This window comes from Pteronotus mesoamericanus, unplaced genomic scaffold, assembly GCF_021234165.1.
Source record: "Pteronotus mesoamericanus isolate MK-2021 breed Mesoamerican mustached bat unplaced genomic scaffold, CSHL_Meso_final contig_24, whole genome shotgun sequence".
Taxonomy (NCBI): Eukaryota; Metazoa; Chordata; class Mammalia; order Chiroptera; family Mormoopidae; genus Pteronotus; species Pteronotus mesoamericanus.
Window position 1 is genome coordinate 22,511,511 of NW_026555100.1, and position 20,232 is coordinate 22,531,742.

The 20,232-nt window shown below is 38.1% G+C and overlaps 1 protein-coding gene across 1 annotated transcript; it reads right to left on the minus strand.

Moving 5' to 3' along the window:
• Nucleotides 1-15,920: 15,920 nt before the first annotated feature.
• On the minus strand, nt 15,921-18,360 carry DKK1 (dickkopf WNT signaling pathway inhibitor 1). The gene is made up of 4 exons (XM_054572453.1): nt 18,118-18,360; nt 17,711-17,873; nt 16,360-16,503; nt 15,921-16,240 (listed from the first exon to the last, which is right to left on the minus strand). Exons 1-4 carry the CDS (start codon nt 18,358-18,360, stop codon nt 15,987-15,989), a joined length of 804 nt encoding a protein of 267 aa, XP_054428428.1. The 3' UTR covers nt 15,921-15,986.
• Nucleotides 18,361-20,232: the final 1,872 nt, after the last annotated feature.

A 20,232-nucleotide genomic window follows, 5' to 3' on the forward strand; every position in this document is an offset into this window, starting at 1 on the left:
TTATCTAATAACTGTAAAAGAATAGGTTAGCCCAGGATTTTTATTTCATTAAAACCATTTAAAGACATTGCTTTTAGTTTAAATTCTTCTTGCTTTAAGAAATTCAACAGGTTAAAAAAAGTCATTTTAAATCCAATAAAATATATCTAGGCCATTTCAGAAACACAAAGTCTGAATCAGTAAAATCTAAATTAATATAGTTTTACTATACCTTGCTTCATAATTCCTAATTAAAGATTTGATTGTGAGTCATTGCTCATTCTCAGGATAGAGACAAGCTTCTATTTTCATTATGTATTCACTGGTGGTTTTCACATTCAATATTATTTAGGTTCAGAATCAGAAGTAGGTATATAGTTCTGAGTATGCTTAACATTTTGTTTCTTTTCACTTGTTTGCATAACTGGGTAAAAAGTTGTGTTCTGGCATCTTTGCACCTATGGTAAATACATGTCCTGTAGTATTTCCCTAATGCAAACCCCAAGCCCATCCTATATGAAAAGTAAATGCAGTAAGTTCATACAACACACTCAGTAGGCTGCCTAACTTCAAAATTTCCTCCTACTATGTACTCTTACTGAAAAGCAAAACCAACCAAATATTCGTGAATGCTAGGTCCAAGACAGAAAAAGTCAGCACCGAAAAGGGACACAAGTACTAGATTCCACTTCCTGGAAGAGTAGTTCTCAAGCTTCGCAGCATATTGAAGTTGCCTGGGAGCTTTACAAACTCCCACTCCCCAGGCTTCACTCCATCCCAGTTCCATCATAATCTCCATGGGTGGGACCTGAGCATCAGTACGAGCACATCTCATGTTAATTGCACTCGCTTTATTGTTTTTCACATTCATGTTTTTTACAAATTGAAGGCAAGGCCCTCTACCAGCAAAAATATTACAACTCAGTTCTTTGAGTGCACAATTTATTGTGGTGGTCTAAAACCAGACCCACCATATCTCTAAGATATACTTGTAGATTTTAGAGTAGTCCAGGTGATTAAATAAGCAGCTAAGACTGAGAACCCAAGTCCTAAGGAATGTTAAAAGTTTTCAAAGCAGCAACAGCAACAGCTGTAGCAAATTAGAACATCCAGAGGTAGTATAGGTAACAGTACAAGGTAAAAGGAGCCATAGACATCCCTCTGGATTAATGGGGCAGTGGGTGCTTTGTTTAAAAGAAAAAAAAAAGATTTAGTGCACTAAATGAAGAACCACAATCCTTAAGACTTTGACACCTGTGCCTTTCATTGGAAATGAAATAATTAGAAGTTAGGCCACCTGTGTGTATTTTCCCCACCTCAAATGAGATCAAGGTTCAATTATTTAAAGACTAGAGTCCAAGGAATTAGAAGACACTAGAGATTAGTTTAAGCAGGTGGTTTACTGTTTTTCTTTCTTTGGTACTTAAACAACTTTCTACGTACTGCTCTGTGCCTTGTACAACAGGCCTGTGTCACCTGGCAGCCACTGAGCAAGGCTTTCACCGTGACGGACTGTGTGTCTGCTCATTCATTAGGAAAAAAAGAAGGAAGGAAGGGAGGAAGGGAGGAAGCAATGAAGTGAGGGAGGGAAGAAAGAGGGAAGGGAGGGAGGGAGGGAGGGAGGAAAAGAAAGGGAGAAAAAAAAGGGAGAAAAAAAGGTGAAAGACCTATGGCCACAGTAGACTTTTAAACATGTGCTATTCAATGATTTCGGACATTTCAAGACCACATATTTTTCAGAACTTCAACAGCATTTAAAAGTCCATTTAGGCAAAGATATCATTGTTAATTATGTTTTGTTTGTTTGTTTGTTTGTTTGTTTGTTTGTGAAAGGTGGGGACCAGAAGCATCCTGGAAGTGTGTGCTACACTTGAACTGCAGTGAAGGAGCTTCTTCTTTTCAGGATGGGGTGACCCCCTACATTTCCCAGAAGCAGTTTGGGGGGCATCCTCTCAGCATCAGCAGAGGCCACGAAGATGGCTTTCAGGGGTGTCCAACATGTGGCATCTCTGGGCCACACTGGAAGAAGAAGAGTTGTCTTGGCCACACTTCAGTACATTACGACACAATCACACGCAAAAATAAAAATTTCAATGTTTCGATAACATTTATGAATTTGTGCTGGGCTGCATTCACAGCCCTCCTGGGCTGCACGCGGCCTGTGGGCCACAGGATGGACACCCCTGGCTTATATAATCCTTTCACTTCTCACTTTTAACTCTGTAAATGGCAACAACCTGATTTGGCTTAACATATAATCAAGAAATATTTAAGTGGGGTGGGGAGGAATTTCCAAGGAAAGATCTGTGACTTAGAGGAGAAGGATGAGGTGTGGCCCAGCCAGCCTGGTTTTTGCTGGTCCCTCTCCCTCCTCCTCAGCACCCCAGCTTTCCTAGTCCTACTTCTTCTTCCTCCTCATCTGGTGCTCCAACCTGGAGTCACAATAACCAGCATCTGGTCCTCTACATGTCCAGCCACCTCACTGCGGGGCTTTTGGTAAGTCTTCAGACTTCAGTGGGTTTCATTCTCCTGTCTGTGAACTCTGGAGTCAACTCAGCTCTTCTAACCGGCTGGCCAGGGTTTGATCTGGAGGGGAAAGAAGTGAGGGGGGCCCTTTACTTTAGCTATTAGGAAATTACTTTAGTCTGTAAGAAGTTTTACTAAACTCATTATTTGTAATAATCAGCAGTGATGTTAGACTTTGAGTGAACTTGAGCCCTAGCTTTCCACCTTTGCATACGCTTGACTATGAGTGAAAGTGCCAACTTGTTTCTTCCTTTCCTCATGTCACCTCAGGCCTTGGTCTCCTGTAACAGAGAGAACCTGTCAGGGTAGAAATCTTACTATGCACTTTTTAAGTTGGTATAAAACCCTGGGCATCAGGGATACCTTTTGTGGTCTAAGGTGCCTTTGTTGGGGTGTTGGGCTTTTCGCCTGAGGTGAGACCCAGGTCAGTCTGTTCTACCCGTCTTAAAATTCTGCTGGAAATGCCTGGGGTCTGTTTTTGCAGCTTGATTAAAAAAAAAAAAATCTTTTTAAGCTAAATTTGATGTATTTTCTGTGAAAAGACAACAATAGACTGCAGTTGTTTTGGTTTGGGTTAAAAAACACTGAGTGATAACACATATTCAATCTTTTTATCTGTGTTCAGGTCTCTTGTTTGGTTAATGCAGTTTTCGTTAATCCAGATTAATCTAGTTGAAAAAAGCATCCTGTCATCACCCAAGAAACAAACATTGTAATAGAATCAATCAGTGGCCACTGTAATTATCAATTCTGAAACCCCAAGTTAAGCTGACGAAAGTCTTCCCTTTCCTCCTCACCTGCTCCTTCCCCGTTTTTTTTTTTAAAAATTGAGGTATAATTGATATATAAAATTATATTAGTTTCAGGTGTGCAAAAAGAACGATTTGATGTTTGTATATATTGCAAAGTGATTACCACAATAGGTACTGTTAACATCCATCACCGCAGAGTTACAATTTTTTTCTCACGATGAAAACTTACAAGATCTACTTTTAGCAACCGTCAAATATGCAATATAGTATCATTAACTTTAGCTACCATCTATACATTACACCCCCATGACTCATTTCTTTTACAGCTTGAAAGTTTACACTGTTTAATGCCCTTTACCCATCCTCCCTGACCTCTTGCCCTTGGAAACTACCACTCTGTCCTCTGTACCTGCAAGCTTGTTTTGTTTTTTAGATTCTACATATAAGTGAGATCATACAGAATTTGTCTTTTCTTGACTTATTTTACTTCACATAATGCCCTCAGGACCATCCATATTGTCACAAGTGATAAGATTTCATTATTTTTTATGGCTGCATCATATTCTAATATACATACACAACACACTTTATCCATCCATCCATCCAATGATGGACATGTAGGTTGCTTCCACAGCTTGCCTATTAAAAATAAAGCTTAAATAAACACAAGGGGCCATATTCATTTTGAGTTAGTGTTTTTATTGTCTTCAATACATTCCGAGAAGTATAATTGCTGGATCATATGATATTTTTTATTAAATTTTGGGAAATCTCCATACTGTTTTTCATTGTGGCTGGAATTTACATTCACAGCAGCAGTGCATAAGTGTTCCCTTTTATCCACACCCTCACCAACACTTATTTCTTATCTTTTGGATGATAGCCATTCTAACAGGTGTAAAGTGATTACTCATTGTGGTTAGAATTTGCATTTCCCAGGTGATAGGGATGTTGAGCATCTTTTACCACAGCAATCTCTTAATATTATTTGTCTTTCTGTGGTATCAGTTGTAATGTGTCCAGTTTTATTTCTGATTTTTGAGTCCTCTCTCTCTCTCTCTCTCTCTCTCGTGAGTCTAGTGAAAGTTTTGTCAATTTTGTTTATCTTTTGGAAAAAAGCAGTTCATAGTTTCATTGATTTTTTTTTTTTTTTAATTTTGCAATTGTCTTTAGAGTCTCTATGGTTTGAATGAAAACTACTGATCTTTAAATTGTATGCAATGCTCTAGGACAAACTTTTGTGAAGTCAACAGTGTTAATGTGTGTATTTCCTCTCAAACCCTAAATTTCTCTGTTAATGATCATTTGTCTAGTATTTTACTACATCTTGCTCTGATGGGTGTCCTCAACTAATAAATCATATCATGTTAAACTCCTTTTAAAATCCACCTTTCGGCTAGTAGAATTGTAATTCATCTTGCCTAATTCGTCTATGTTTTGGAGGCTAGAGAGTGGATGGGTTTTTAAAAATCCAAATATTATTATTCTTTTCAGCTTTCCTGTTCAGTGGAAAACTTGCTATCAAAATTTCTATGGGAATTGGTTGCAGTCTTGACACACAGGCCATGCCCTAAGTATTCTCACTTCTAGCTGCAGGCCTTCGCAGGTAAGCCCAGAAAAGTCAAGGTTCACACTCCAGTTTCAGAGTTAACAGGGCATCCCCCAAAGCCACTTTAAAATTGAAGTGGAAAGATCAATACTTCTGTTATCGGACTGGCCAAAAAGTTCTAGTTATTTCTACACAATGGCTCTAGCAGTGCTTAGTTGTCCTTAACTTCATTCAAAACCATGTTGTTAGGCTGTATTGTGACAGCTTTCCTAACAGCGTGCCTTTTTAAAAATATCAAAATTGGTGAATTTTTGTGCAGCCATTTTAATATTGAAGATGGAAGAAAATATGCAATATTTTCAGCATATTATGCTTTATTTCAAGAATGGTAAAACCTCAACTGAAAGGCCAAGAAAACATTTGTGCAGTGTATGGAGAAAGTGCTGTGACTGATCAAACATGTCAAAAGTGGTTTGCGAAGTTTCTTGGTACTATTGACATTTTGGTCAAAAAATTATTTGCTGTGCGGCTGTCTTATGCACCAGAAGATGTTTAGCAGCACCATTGGCCTCTACCCACTAGAAGCCAATAGAGAGAGATAGCTGACATACTCAAAATATTCAAATCAATTTGGTTATTGGTGAAACTGAAAAATGTCTTTCATTTTATGGAAAAAACTACATGGACATTTTGGCCAATCCAATACATTGTTTGAAGACAGAAACTAATGGTCACGGTTCCCAAACTTGTCCCCATAAGAATCACATGTCAAAATTACAAAGCTGATGCCACACCTAAGGCAGATTAATCGAACTGGTCACAGGCATTTGTAGTTTTTGAAGCTCCCCAGGTGATCCCATGTGAGGACAAAATTTGGGAACCAGTGATTAATGGCATTCACAGAATTTGTTTTAATTTATTTCAGGCTGTTGCTTGAGTTTCTACCCACATGTTGAAAATATTATTCTATCTCCCTGTAGTAAAGGGCGATTCCCTAATAATGAAAATATGTTTTATGCCTAACCTATGGGAACAAGTAAGGCTAAATGGATCTCTGTGGTTACTGTATTTCAATGAATGAATTATAACTGAAAGTGAAATTTTTCTTTATGAAAGCCAGGAAAAAATCAAGCTATCTGTCAAGTTCTTCTCAAAGACATCTAATCATTATACAAAACAAATAGTAAAATACGTACGATTTTTTAAAACAAAAGATGATTTTAATATATTTTAATGCTTTGTGATTAATCCCTATTTAAGATCATAGTTATGTAATATAATAATTATCTAAGTCCAGAAACAATGACAAAAATGTAAAAAGGGAAATAATTTTATCTAAACTTTATTTAATTATAAGTTGCTTTTATTAATTACCTAATTCTTTGTAATTAGACAGTTAAGAACTCTCAGTTAATATACTTAAATAGTTCTACCATAGAAAAAAATGCAGTTGTGGGGCTTTATTTATGCATATTATAAATAATATAGAGGTACATCCATTCATGAGGACAGCACAGGAGTTTACTGATTCATTCAACAAGTTCTTAATGAGCAAACATTATAGGTAAACCCAGAACTGAGTGCTATGGATAGAAGATGAAAAAGGTCATTGTACTCATGAAGTTTACAGTTTAATAGGGAATATAGCCACTTAATAAATAAACATAAAAATAGTATATTAGCTTCGGAATAAGGGCTATTAATAAACGAACTCGTGAGAAGGTATAAAACTTCCAACTTGACCTATAATTAAGGGTGAGTCAGGGAAGACTCTCCTTTAGAAGGTAAGCTAAGACTAATGAAACAAATTGGTATTGGGCAAAAATGAGAGTAACTCTGGTAAAGTGTTTTAAGTTGTCTCTGTTTCAGTTTCTCTCACCCAAGTTTGAAATTCAGTAAAAAGTGTTTCCTCAGAAGTATCTGCATATGTATACACTCCGACACCTTAAAAAACTAGTTACCATTTCTGTCACCGTTGATATAAAGTAGGCTTTGGGATCAAAGCATTCATATCTCAGTCATCACTCTGCTACCTCCTAGATATGTAATGTTCGGGATACCAGTTAAGGATGCTCAGCACTGCTTGTCTCAGTAATGCCTTGTTGTTATAGTGGCCACTTATATATACTGGCTATGGTTGTTGAAGGAATCACATGAAATGAAACATTTACTCAAGCTCAAGTACTGGTGTGTGAGTCCTCAAGGAATACTTTTTTCCCCACATGATGCCTACATGGCTATTCTGTTGGGAGTAAAGCATTTTGTTCAAGGGATGTGTAGAGTAGGTTCCAAAATTAGATGTACAATATCAATCACAGTGGAAGAGCTTTAAAAATCACAGATGCATAGGCCCAATCCCTAGTGATTTTGGTTCAGTAGCTCTTGGAAGGGGCCCAGGTATCTATCTGTATTTAAGTTTCCCAAGTACTTCAGAGAGTGAGCTGAGTTTATGAACCACTTATCTAAGAAAGCTATAAAATGATTATCCCTTTTGAAATACAATCAGGGGCATATATAGAACTAAAATTCAATACCTTGATGACTTCTTGAACTTAAACTTGCATAAAAAAAAATCCCTTTCTGATGGCGCAGGACATACCACCATTGCAGTGTAATTTTAGCATCCTGAATTAACAAGTGGACTGAAATAGTTTTCACACAAGGACACGCTGAAAGCTCATCTGCATTGGAATCAATGCACAGTTGTAGCACAACGACTACTTGTTAAGCCCTTATTTCATGCCAGGCAGTATCCTAAGACCTGAAACTATGCAAAAAGTCCACTCTGACTCCCAAGTTCTACCTCAGTGCTTTGAGTTCATCATCAATTTTGTTCTCTAAGAAAAACAGTCACTGAAACACCAAATTTAGGTATCTTTCTTGTGTGTGTCTTAGCTATTTTTAGCTCTTTAGGATGAATCCATGATATAATTATACCAGACTTTTTTTTCTTCTTCTGGAAGTTCAAACCACTTAGCCCTCATTTGTTAATAAATAGCAAATGGTAACCATAAATGTAGTTGACACTACACAAGGTATAATTTGAAGGATGGACTTAAAGGAAAGGCAACTATAATCAGAATGCAAAAACAACATTTATGAAACACAGTACACTTTGTGTATAGGTGACTTGGTAGCTAAGCCTTAAATGCAAAACTTTTATCATAATGTAGTTTGTAATATAATATTAATGTAAGAAAGCATCCTCTTGAATGGAGACAATAGCATGAAAGTTTAACAGTGACTTTAGTGGATTAATTACCAGGAAAGTTTGCTTTAAACTCTCTCCAATCAAAGAAGAGATACTATTTTTTAACTTTTAAATCAGTTTACTTTCACAATCTTATCAATCTAATCTGTCACTGCCTTACTTTTTCAGTTAAACACACACGCAAGACCATAGGGCATTACATGTCGAATATAGCCTTAAGTGAAATTACATAAAAAGAAACTCCTCAATTAAGAAACTTGAAGTGCTGAATTTTTCCAAGTCACTGGATAAATCTTTAGCACATTTTAAACTAGCTATTAAATACCTTCAGGGGTCAGAAGCTTTAATGGTTAAATACCCAACCCTATTAGTAGTGGTTAAGAGGCTGGATTTTGAAGAATATCTTGTTTCAAATTCTGGCTCTCTCAGTTGCTACGTGACCTTGAGTAAACAAAACACCTTAGGCTTTCTTTGCCTCAGTTTCCTCATGTATAAAATAGAAGTAATAAACATACCTACATCGGAGAATCACGGTAAGAGCAGGTAACTAAATCTATGTGGAAAATTTAAAATAGCCTCTGGTACCTGAAAGGTGCTCTGAAAAAACTACGTTCGTGATCATTTCCTCACAATCTCATTGCTTAGTTGGGAGAAAGTTTTATTTGCAAAGTCCCCAAATGTAAAAGGGAAAGTAAAAATAATCGTTGAATTCTTACTGTGTGCTTACATTTTCATAGAAACACTAACAATGTGAACTTATTTGCACCCCAGTTTCGTGTCTATTGATTATCAGAGCAGTGATAGGCTTCTGACCTAGGCACACCCACCGAGGGCAGAATTTGGGAGGGGAAAGAAGCAAAGAAAAGAAGAAGATAAAGCTTGAGATGTGTATTAAAGTTAAAAAATAAATAAATCTTAATGGCTTATTACAATTACAGTTTATTTCTTGCTCACAGGTGGAGAGTCGGGGATGGCAGTAGGGGGTTCTGTACTGTTGAGCAGCCCAGGCTGGAGGAGGCTCTGCCCCCTACTCGGAGGCCTGTTGTTTTTCCCCTGGAGATCACAGATGGGGAGAGGCTACTGCACTGTCCCCAGGGACACATCCCCTGGGCCTTGCCCAGTCAGGAGAGACTACCCCCGATAGCAAGGGAGTCTGGGAAATGGACTCAAGAAGATGGAAGAATCGGTTTGGCAAGTAGCTAACAGTTTCAGCCCCAAGGTCTAAAAGGACAGGTCTGAGAGGCCACAGCTGCAAAGGCTTAGGTAACTGGAATTTAAAAAGCTTCATGGAAAGAAGAAGGGAAAGAGATGAGAAGAGGCCGATGAAAACTAGGAAAGGAGAAATAAAGCTCCTTAAAGGGGGAGAGATGGTATGAGCAGCAAGGAGAAAGCTGTTAGGAAAAAAAGTGTTAAGCAGTCTCTGAATTTTCCCCAGCTTGAGAGAGGTGGAAGTTTTAGCTTTATTTGTTTTAAACATTTTCTGCAATATGTCACTGAAGTGTCAGGATATAACAGCACTTGGTGTTTCTTGATCAAGAAGAAAAAACTGACAATGCAACTGTGAATTGTACAGAGCTCTCGAAATGAAGACTTTCCATTCTCTTTCTTGACTCTAGCTTTCTGTTTAAATTGGCTCTAAAATTCAGTCCTCCTGCCTGTATAATTAGAACCCAAGCTGCCTGATACGGTTAAGTATATTGTCAGGAAGAGGAAGGAGAGATTTTTTTTCTTTTTTCCACCAAAAGATATATCTAAACTAAAGGCTTGCAATGGTGCTTTATGGATTTGTGTGATTTACGTACCATGCCAAACACATCATAATATATAATAGTTGACAAAGTAAATATGGAGATAGGAGACCATTAAAAAAAGTATCTATTATAACAAAATTATAATTTCTTTTGTCTACTCTACATTCCTTCTTTTGGATATCTTAAAGTATTTGTTTTACTATGTTTTGCTTCCTTGTAATCTTACTGAAATTTGCACAAATATTCCCATTTCTCCTTCATTCATTTATTTCTTCATTCAACAAATACTTGCCTCAGGGCTTCTCTGTAGTAGATGTTCTCTCAGTATTCCTTGAATGTAAAAAAATTTGATCAGTAAGAAAAGAATATTTTTCTTCTATTTAGTTTTTTGGAAAATTCTGAGAGAAGTAGCCCTGAACTGCCAGTAATTTACCTAATGAGGAATGTAACTTCCAGACTGAGGTATAGGAAGGTATTCGTTTATGTGTCAGAAAGTGTGTGAGGAAAACCCACATTTTAGTCCTACTTTTAGATTTACTACTATAATAATATCTTGCCTGGTTGTTATAGAAAACTAATAAATAATGAAAAGAAAAAAGTAGCTGGTTCCCACAATCCTCCCTTTTAGATACTGCCATAATATCTAGACTTGGATTTGGTTATTGGGTATGTTCTGTAATATGCTTCTTTTAAACATTCTAGCATGAAGAATTATGAACATTTTCCAGATAAATTGGATGATTGCAGAATATTTTTAGGACAGAGCACACCTTATCTAAACAGTTTTTTTCTTATTGGACACAATTTAATTTTAACTTGTGCTGCTAAAATGTCATGGTAGGCAGATTTTGGTATACATTGATGATTGTGTTCTGAAAACAAATTTCTTTTAGTTCAACTGCTGCATCAAAGAGTGTTCATGTTTTTAAAATACCTGAAAATGGCCTTTCTGAAAGATAATGCCAATTGCAGTCCCTATTGGCAGTGTTTCAGAGTGCTCAATTTTCCACACTTCTGCCAAGACTATTATCATCTGCTTTTAATTTGAACTTCAGAGCATCACAGATGTATGAAATATTTCAATAATAGGGACTCTTCCTAAAAGTGTTTTTTCTTAGCAGGATAAAGTTAGTGTGAAATGTAATATGGTGATATCATGCTCAGACATGCTTCATGTCTTCTTCCACTTACACTTTTTAAATAGAATTTGATTAATAGTTATAACTGCAGGAGGTCAGCTATCACTGGCCTTCAATGAAGTTTTACAATTATTGATATTTAGAGACTGCATCATATTTTAATTCATAACTTTTTGACAAAAAATTTCACCATAATTTGTGATAGCTGTGTATTACATAAGTCAAAAACAAAATTGTCTCAAATATAATTTCTTTAACTCCAGCTCCACCTGATAGGACTATTCTTGCTGAAAATAAAATATTATCCTTACTTTATAATGTTTTTTGGCAAAAAAAAAAGTCACCTGGCTTGTGAAGACAATTTAGTAATCTTTTGAGATAAAATATGCCTCAATCATATCATCAATTTCATCAACACCTAGTATGGTAACCGTTGCTGCAAATGAAGAGTTTTTCTCTTTTGTTCCTTGGATAACAAATTAAATTGCAAAAAATTTGAAAAGTCCTTCTCCCATGTCTCCTGCACTCTAGCCATAGTGGGTTATTCCTCCCCACTCACCCACCCCATTTTTTTTTTACATAGTATATATTTTTTATTTGTATAGCTTTGTAATTTGGCTCATATTACTTCCTCCATTTCTAATACGCTTTCATTGCTTTTCTACCTGTCAACTCCTCATCCTTCAGAGCTAATATGTGGTAGACCTAATATGTGTTGACAGTTTCTACACACTCCTTCCTGTAGAACTACCAAAGTGCCTATTAAAGATATACTGGTTGGAGTCAGCCATGTTTGCATTTTCGCATCCAGGTAGCCAATCTAGCCCATTTGACTAGAGGCAAATCCCTGATCAAAGCTGAGACAAACAGGACCTTTGCCCAGAAATTTGAAATAGTTTGGGAGAGGTTAAGTGGTTTGCTGAGCAGAGCTGAGTCTGAAAGTCGTTTATATTGGGAGGACAAGCCATAGACATTTGCAAATTACAGTAGAACAGAAGTCATTAGCAAGCCAATGAAATAGTCTGCAGAACGGTTTTCATGCTGTTTTTCATGAATGGTAGCATTGCAATCCATGTATCTTTTTCATTTTCTCTAGTTTAAATGGTTTCTTTTCCTTGGAAAGAAAATGGTCTAAATACCATAGCTTCCCTGAAGCTTTTTGAGAGCACCCACATGCTGATTTCATTACTTTTTAATCTGTTGTCAGATATATCTATATGTATCTATATATCTCTTACTACATGTTATTATATATCTTACTCTAAAATATTTTATTGTTCAATAGTAAATATATAAATTGAGTGCTTACTATGAGTAGCTTACTAAGTAGCATGATACTGCATGTATTATTCTCACATCTACAATCTAAGATTGGTATTCTCTTTTTATTATCAATGAGGTTATATCCTTTGCCCAACATCAGATAGTTAACTGAAGAAGCCACAGTTCCACCCCAAGTCTGTCTGATTCCAGAGACTGCATCTCTAACCACTATACAAACCAACCCCCAGCACTCAACATTGTTTATCATTTTGCTAAATGGTGAGCTTCTTGATGCTCAAGTAGCTAACATAATTTTAAATGTGTGCATGATTTTGAATGCCAGCATAGTGCATACTATGCATGGCAGGCTTAATCAATTTATTGGATTAAGATTCCTAACATCACCCAGATTGCAGTCTCAGATTATTAATACGATTGACTATTTCTAAGCAGTTGCCATTAGGACAAACATGTAAAGGCCCACATATATATACACATTTGTACAAACATCAAATTCATAAATTACGTGAGATTATTTTCTGCTTTCTGATACTGCACTCAGAGTAATATTTTAGGAGGTATGAAAATTGTAATCCAAAACTCAGTGGAATACATTTTATGTACCTAATGGTAGCATTACCTATTTTTCATTAAGACTATAAAAGCAAGTTGGTAGCATGATAGTTAGATAATTCATACAGCTTTAAAAAAAGGGAAATTGAATGATTTCACCTGAAATTTCCATAAGTGGCAATGCATGCTAATTTGACAATGTATTTAGAAATACTAAATCTGATAGAATTTATAACAGTACAATTGTTAGTAATTCCATAATTGAATTGGTATAATTTGATTTACCATGGAAACAATCCATAAAGTGTTTCAGTATGAATAACCATACTTAGGTGGTGTATCTGCTTTTTTAAAAACAATATATCTCCACTCTCATTCTTATCAATAGGTTTCAGATTAAACAAAATTTGAAACATGTAAGTTTTTTAGCAAAACAAGAAACAGGGATGGAGGAATGAGGTGTTCATGATTTTATTTAATAATTATTTTAAAATCAAAGGAATTAGACAAAGTCTACATTTAATTGAATGCCAGAGATTACTGTTTACTGTGAAATTGTTAGGATAAGCCTGTATTTCCCTCTTCCTCCTTTGATACAGTTTAGCAGGAGTTTAATCATCACTAGAACAGTGATAAGCAGGCATCTTGATATTTTGCCCATGCCACTCCTTATGAGTAGCTACAGAAAGCATGCTTTTTGATTTTGGATTTAGCTTCAGAAGTCAGTCATTATCTTATCCTATAAGTATACTGGCACAAGAACAACAACATAAAAATTCTCTGGTCATGGCACAATATTTGTTATAGCAAAAACACTGGAAACAATTTAAATGTCTCTCAATAATCACTTGAAGTAAATTATGGTATAGCCATTCCAACATACTGTACTCTTAAGGCAACCAGTTAAAGGCAACCATTTAAAAAGAATGAGGCACCTTGTTATATATTCCATAGAATGTGACCTGCAAGACACATCAAGGGTAAAAAAAAAAAAAAAAAGGGGGCACGATGCAGGGCAGCATGCACAGTGCCTACAATTTGATCAAATACCTTGTGAATGCATTCCCAAGTACATGTTTTCCATTCAGATAAACTGTTTAAAAATAAAGTCATATACATATTTTAGGCAGCCACTATCTAAAATGTCGGAGATCCTTAAATGATTCTCTTTTGAATTTCTATTGTATCCCGCTTCTGTCTTTCAGCCTCCATAAATAGCTAAGCTAATAAAGCATCTACAGTTTTCTTGGTAGTCTCTTTTCACCTTTGTAAATGCACAGAATTGAATTTCTTTTTAACTCTTCCTAATACCTCAGCTGGATAGGAAGAAGCAGTGTCCCTCCTTAATGACTTTCTCATTCTCCCGCCCCTATCATGGGATGGGAGGTAAAAAGGGCTAGAACTGTGGCTGATGTACTGAGATGTGTAGAGACAGAGAGAGTCTGGCCCAAGTCGGTTCCTGTAGAAAGGAAGGGATTCCATAACCAAGCCCTTTAACTGCCCTCCTTTCTCCTCTTAAACAGAGGCCTTTCTTTCTTCTTTTTGAAGAAAGGGTTTCCTGTTTCCTCTCCTCTATTGTGTTTTATTGGAGATGGCAGGCCTTAGAATTGGCCTTCCTGGCACTTCAGAAAACAAGTACATGTAGAAAAAGAAAGTTTCTCTAGAGTGAGGAAGCTGAAACTTCCAGACAAAAGGAATGTAACAGCAGACATCCTGCCAGCCCCCTTCTCAGGGAAGAACCAACCAACACTTGTAGCCCTTTGGCTGAGCCCCTTGAAATTGAACCACTTCCGGGAATACTAAAACAATAAACATTTTAGGACATCTGCCTTATTTAAGGAAACTTGTTGATCAGTCATGATCTTTGGAGTGCCTTAAACCCAACATTTTGTGGTTTTGATGTAGACTTCAGTATATTAGAGAATAAGTATAAATTGAGACAGTTGCTTACCCTTTCCCCAGTATTAGATTTGCCAATATCGAAGTTGGCAGGTAAAAAATGCAAAGCCAGTTTGATTTCATTTCTGTGGCCTTTCCTTTAAACAATATACCCATAGCCTTATTCTAATCAACAGAATTCAGATCAAGCAAAAATGGAAATATTCAACTCACCTAGCAAGAGATGAAAAGAAGATCATGAAAGAGGATTTGTGGCTTTTATTTAATAATTATTTTAAAATCAAAATAATTAGAACTAGTCTTCCTGGCATGAAATAGTATTTAAGAAGATACTTCAAATTCACTTAACTTGGTACAAAACTGCATGTACTTGTTAAATGCATTTCTACTTATACACAACCTCTTCCTGCTAACCATCAAGTCTTTAGCTCTGGTTTGGCTTTTGCTGGAAATTTCCTTTGTTGCCCAATAGTTAACCATTTGGGTAGATATTACTAATTTATTGGAAACTATTATTTGAAAGTAGTAATGTAAGACTCAATCCTTTACACCATCATCATTTGAGCTTGTCAATGAAGAGTATATTTTTCTTTAAAATTACTCAAGAATCAATCAATATTGCCTTACATTTAGACAACATTTTTCTCTAATTGTCTGTCCCCATGTCACATTTCTATCCCTGTACAACACACACAAACACACCCCCTTAAGGTCACAAAGTCAAAATTTATCTATACTTCTAACATTTCATGGTATTAAGTGTAAATTTTTGTTTCAAGGACTACCGCAGCAGATATATCTCTCTATATAGATAGATATATATATATATATCTGGCACTGAGATAGTACATTTCAGAAAATAAGCTAGTATTTTTATGATAAATTTTAAATACTTATCATTTGTCATTCTAAAAGCTCCTTACAATCTAGATTCTAGAATTAAAAGGGGAAAGGGTTATGCACTTTGGAAATAAAAGCTAAAGTTATTTATTAGTCTAATATAGAATATTTATCAGAATCAAGATAACAATCAATGTGTACAACAATTTACATAACAAGAGGAACAATAGACAATGCAGCACCTTTAGAAAAAATAAAGTTTTGTTGCATTTACAGGTAAGTGCCACACTGAGAATTTACAACACAGTAATTTACTGCAATCAATGACAGGAGAGTTCCATAAAGAAACAAAGCTCTTACACTCCGATTTTCAGAAGGTATTATTGGAATGCTTAACTGTGACCACAGATTTTGTACATCCTTAAGGACTGAGCTGGCAAAATTCATATAAGGTTCTCAAAGCATATATTATATAAAGGAGTCCACTGTGTTTGGACAGCTGGCTTAGTGTCTCTGACAGGTGTGAAGCCTAGAAGAATTACTGGCTTGATGGTGATCTTTCTGTATCCGGCAAGACAGACCTTCTCCGCAGTAACAACGCTGGAATATCTCCAGCCCGTGAGAGCCTTTTCTCCTGTGCTTGGTGCACACTTGACCCTCTTTGAGGACAGGTTTACAGATTTTAGACCAGAAGTGTCTAGCACAGCACAAGCCTGTAGCACAATCTGATGATCGCAGACAGACAGAACCTTCTTGTCCTAGAAAAAAAGACAGTAAGAACGTTGTCACTGCTAAAACTGCATTATTTCATTAAGATAATCCAAAAGACACTTATGTGCTAACAAAGAAAAATGAGTCTTCAGGTCCCTAAACCTACCTTTGGTATGATAAATTTTTGAAGACAGTGTAGTTCTTCTGGAGTACCCATCCAGGGTGCTGTGATCATTACCAAAGCTTTCAATCACAGTTTCCTCGATTTCCCCTCGATGGAAATGACTGTGATCTGAAGGCATACATATTCCTGAGGAAGCAGGAGATGGTGATTAATTCTCGCACCGTAATGTGTTACTACTTAGAGCTGTGACAGTGGCAACCTGTTATGCCTGCACCAACTTGAGAGAGCTCATTACAGTGACATGATTTTAAACACAAGCCAAACTTCCTCCTTAGTGTGAGTGCAAAACTCCCCAGATGGGCAGAAGTATCAACGTGTACACTATGCAGTCATACGTAGCATACCCAATATAGCCATTTAAAATACTTTCCTAACAACTCAGGTAATAACAGTGATATTTCTGCCCATTTTAGTATCACCCATGGAGTAAAAAGTCGGTCATGTAAAAAAGTTTTTAAAAATAACTTTTCTGCCCTTTGTGCTATACTAGTACTGCCAGACTAAGCTAAGCAAATGCAATACCATCTCCCTGGAAGATTGCAATTTCACCCACCAGTTACTTTACTGTGTAATTTCTATATCACGAAGATCTAGTTAGTTCATCCCGGAGTATTACTGGGTCCGAAGGAGGATTACCACTCTTAAGTTTATTTCTGGAGTCTTCTTTGGCTGCCTGAGTCTACCTCTTTGAGACATTAAATTTTAGTGGATCTGTGGTTGTGGGAAGGAGTACTTATTTTAAGGTAGCAGGAGGTGGAAGTAGGGGAAAGGATGGAGAAGCCAGGATGGAGGATAGCAAGATCGCCCTTAAAAATGGCCAGCACAGATAAATCGCTGTCTTCTGGCTGACAAGAGTTTCAACGGGGATCATGAGGGAGAAGCCAGACTGGCAGAGCCGTGAGAGGTACTGTAAGAAAAATGGACAGGGCAGGTAAATGTCAACGGTACTTGCCTTGGTCTTTTTGTATCATCCCACCTCCCTCCCCATTTTCTTTCTCAAATGACATCAAGGCTGTCCCAGACCAGTTTCTATGGAGGAGCCCACTCTGAGATAAGCCATTGTGTTAAATCACTGAGGGGCACAGAGGAAAATAAAGAGCTCCAAGACCTCTGTACTTTTCTCTCCTCTGATATAAACACGTTAACAAGACGGTTTAAGGGAAGCGAACCTTGCAGACCGGATACCCATTTGCTGGTGGCGCTGTAACATTCTCAAAGCAGAAAGCGTTTGGGATTTTTTTTTTTTTTTTTTTTTTTTTTTCGTTTCTTTCCCCCCAGCCGCAGGCGAGCAAAGGCGGGCCAGTTCGAGTGGAAGGGGAGCTAAGGAACTCACCGTTTTTGCAGTAATTGCCTGGGCAGCACATAGCGTGACGCATGCAGCGTTTTCGGCGCTTTCTGCAGGCGAGGCAGATCTGCGCACCGGTGCCCCCTCCGCGGGTGGGACTCGCGCAGTACTCATCAGTGCTGCACTCCTCATCCTCTGCGCATGGGTACGGCTGCGGGAAGGGGGCCGGGAGAAGATGAGGCACCGAGGCATCCAGGTACCCACACTCTTGGACCTGGATGCTCATCACAGTCCTTCTCTGCCCACCTGTCTAAAAGTTATTGCCGCCCCCTGCTCCCAAATGCAGTTTCCAAATGTTCCCTGAAATGCACACATTCAGCACGTTCTACACCCTTCTGCCCAGATGACACCTCTTCAGGGTCACAGTGTTCCCAGGTTCTCAAGACCCTTCTCACCTGGTAGTTGTCAATGGTCTGGTACTTGTTGCCTCCATCATACAGAATTCCGGGAGCCACGCTGACTGGTGAGCCTGGGTGCCCAGCAGCGCCGCCCAGCGGTGGGGGCAGGTTCTTGATGGCATTGGAATTGAGAACGGAGTTCAAGGTGGCGCTCACTCCGAGCAGAGGGTGGCTGCAAAGAGCTGCAGCTACCAGGGCGACAAAGACCCGGGCAGCCCCTACTGCGCCCAGGGCCTTCATCTCAGAACTCGAGAGAGAAAGAAAGAGAAAGGAGGAATATTACTTTGCAAGCCTGATCCCCAGAAGAAGCTGTGCTGGTGCGGCTGCAGGTCAGGCTCCCCGGAGTCTCCAGCTGTCCCACAGTCCAGACTGCGGGGCGCACGGAGCTCTGCGCCACCGCCACGGCTGCCTTTATACCGTGGGCTCGCAGCATTCCGGCCCCTCCGGGGGAGACAACAAAGCCGGGATGGGATTTCAAAGCTTTGGGAGGGGCTGGGAGGGGGTGTGTTTGTGTACATGAAGGGGGGCCTTTGACACTCTTCACCCCGCCCCTCCCTTGCGCAGTAGTTCCCCTGGACCAGCTCACCTTCGGGGTGATTGTAATCAGTGAGCATTAGAGCAGACGACTTTAATAAATGCAGGAGGGAGGAGGAGCTTCAGGAACTCGGGTGCCCTTGCCTTGCAGTAGAGGTTGGGTTACCGGGATCTGAAATACTTTTCAGACCGGGAATAGTGATGTTCTCTGCAAAAGCACTTTCTCCTCTCTCCATTCTATCAATGCTGGTTTATTTTGCACATAAATAATACTCAGTATTAAATAAAACCTGATCAATAATTCAAAGTCTCAATCAAAACATCTCAGCCCGAAGGGCCAGTTGTCCAGTGCAAGTTGCTGATTAACCCTTTAGAGTCACGGTTTGCAGATTTGGGGCGAGTTCCTTGGCTGTAAGTTCATTGAACTCCTCCCCCTTTCCTTTTTTCCCGCTCCCCCTCCCCACCCTGTGTGCCACAGTTAGAAAAATGTGCAAATAGAACGGAATTTGCATATCAAACGAGGGTTTAAAGGAAGGAGAACTAATTCTCTTGATGGGAAGTTTAGAGCGGGAGGCGAGAGACTGGTGTTTGGAAATTAGATCATGGGTGGGGGGAAGAGGAAAATGGCCATCCGATAATCAAACTATTTAATGTAGTTCTTTGAATCTGAGCAGTCTCGGCAGTAGATGAACTTGATTAGGCAGGCAGGCGAGATCAAAGTGGCCGGAGCAAAGGCGGACAGGGTCCATCGGCCGGGTCAGTCCTCCTTCGCGGGTTTCCCCTTCTCAGGGGCAGCTTAGTGCAGGCAGATAAGAAATCCTTATGGCTTAGAGCCTGGCTTCCTCATTAGCATTTCATATCACAAAGCATGAGGCCGCCTGTGTTTGATCCCAAGTCAGACCTTTCCTGGACCAGGAATTACCCATTCTAGGGAGATAAGAGACTAGCTTTAGGAAAAGGAAGCTAAAAGTGAACCAGAAAGCGAATTTGATGTCATTTAAATCAGTAAGTAAAAATAATAAGTAGGGCTAGTGTGTAAGAATGCTGTCCTGCTTATAAATTGGAAATAATTGATTTTTAAAACAATAAATTTCTCCATTGCTAGTATGCTCATTCAGCTCTTATTTTTATATTCCAGGAAGTGCTCTCACTATTTAACAACAACAACAACAACAAACCATAAAAATCCTTGCACATCTTGTCCAATTAGAGAATTTTAATGTTTTTCTTTATCATTGTAAAACCAAGGACAAATTTATAACATTTTTTCACATAGCTGTTACATGTAGAGCAATCTGTCTTTCGGGAGGTCTAAATTACTCTAAAAGAAATGAATCCTAGATAGTTTTCCATTCAAGTAAAGCATCTTTAAATAAACTTCTTGTTTAAAATTTTAAAAAAGAGGGGGAGGCAACAAATAGGGGGAGAGGACTAGGTTTAATCCCTGGCTTTGGGCTACACTTTAGGTAGTTGCCCTTTGTGGGGAGGAACACAGTGAATACAAATATTTATGAGACTATTCTAATTACAGTAATAATAAAAGATAAGAAATGCACACAATTATTTTTAAAACAGGTT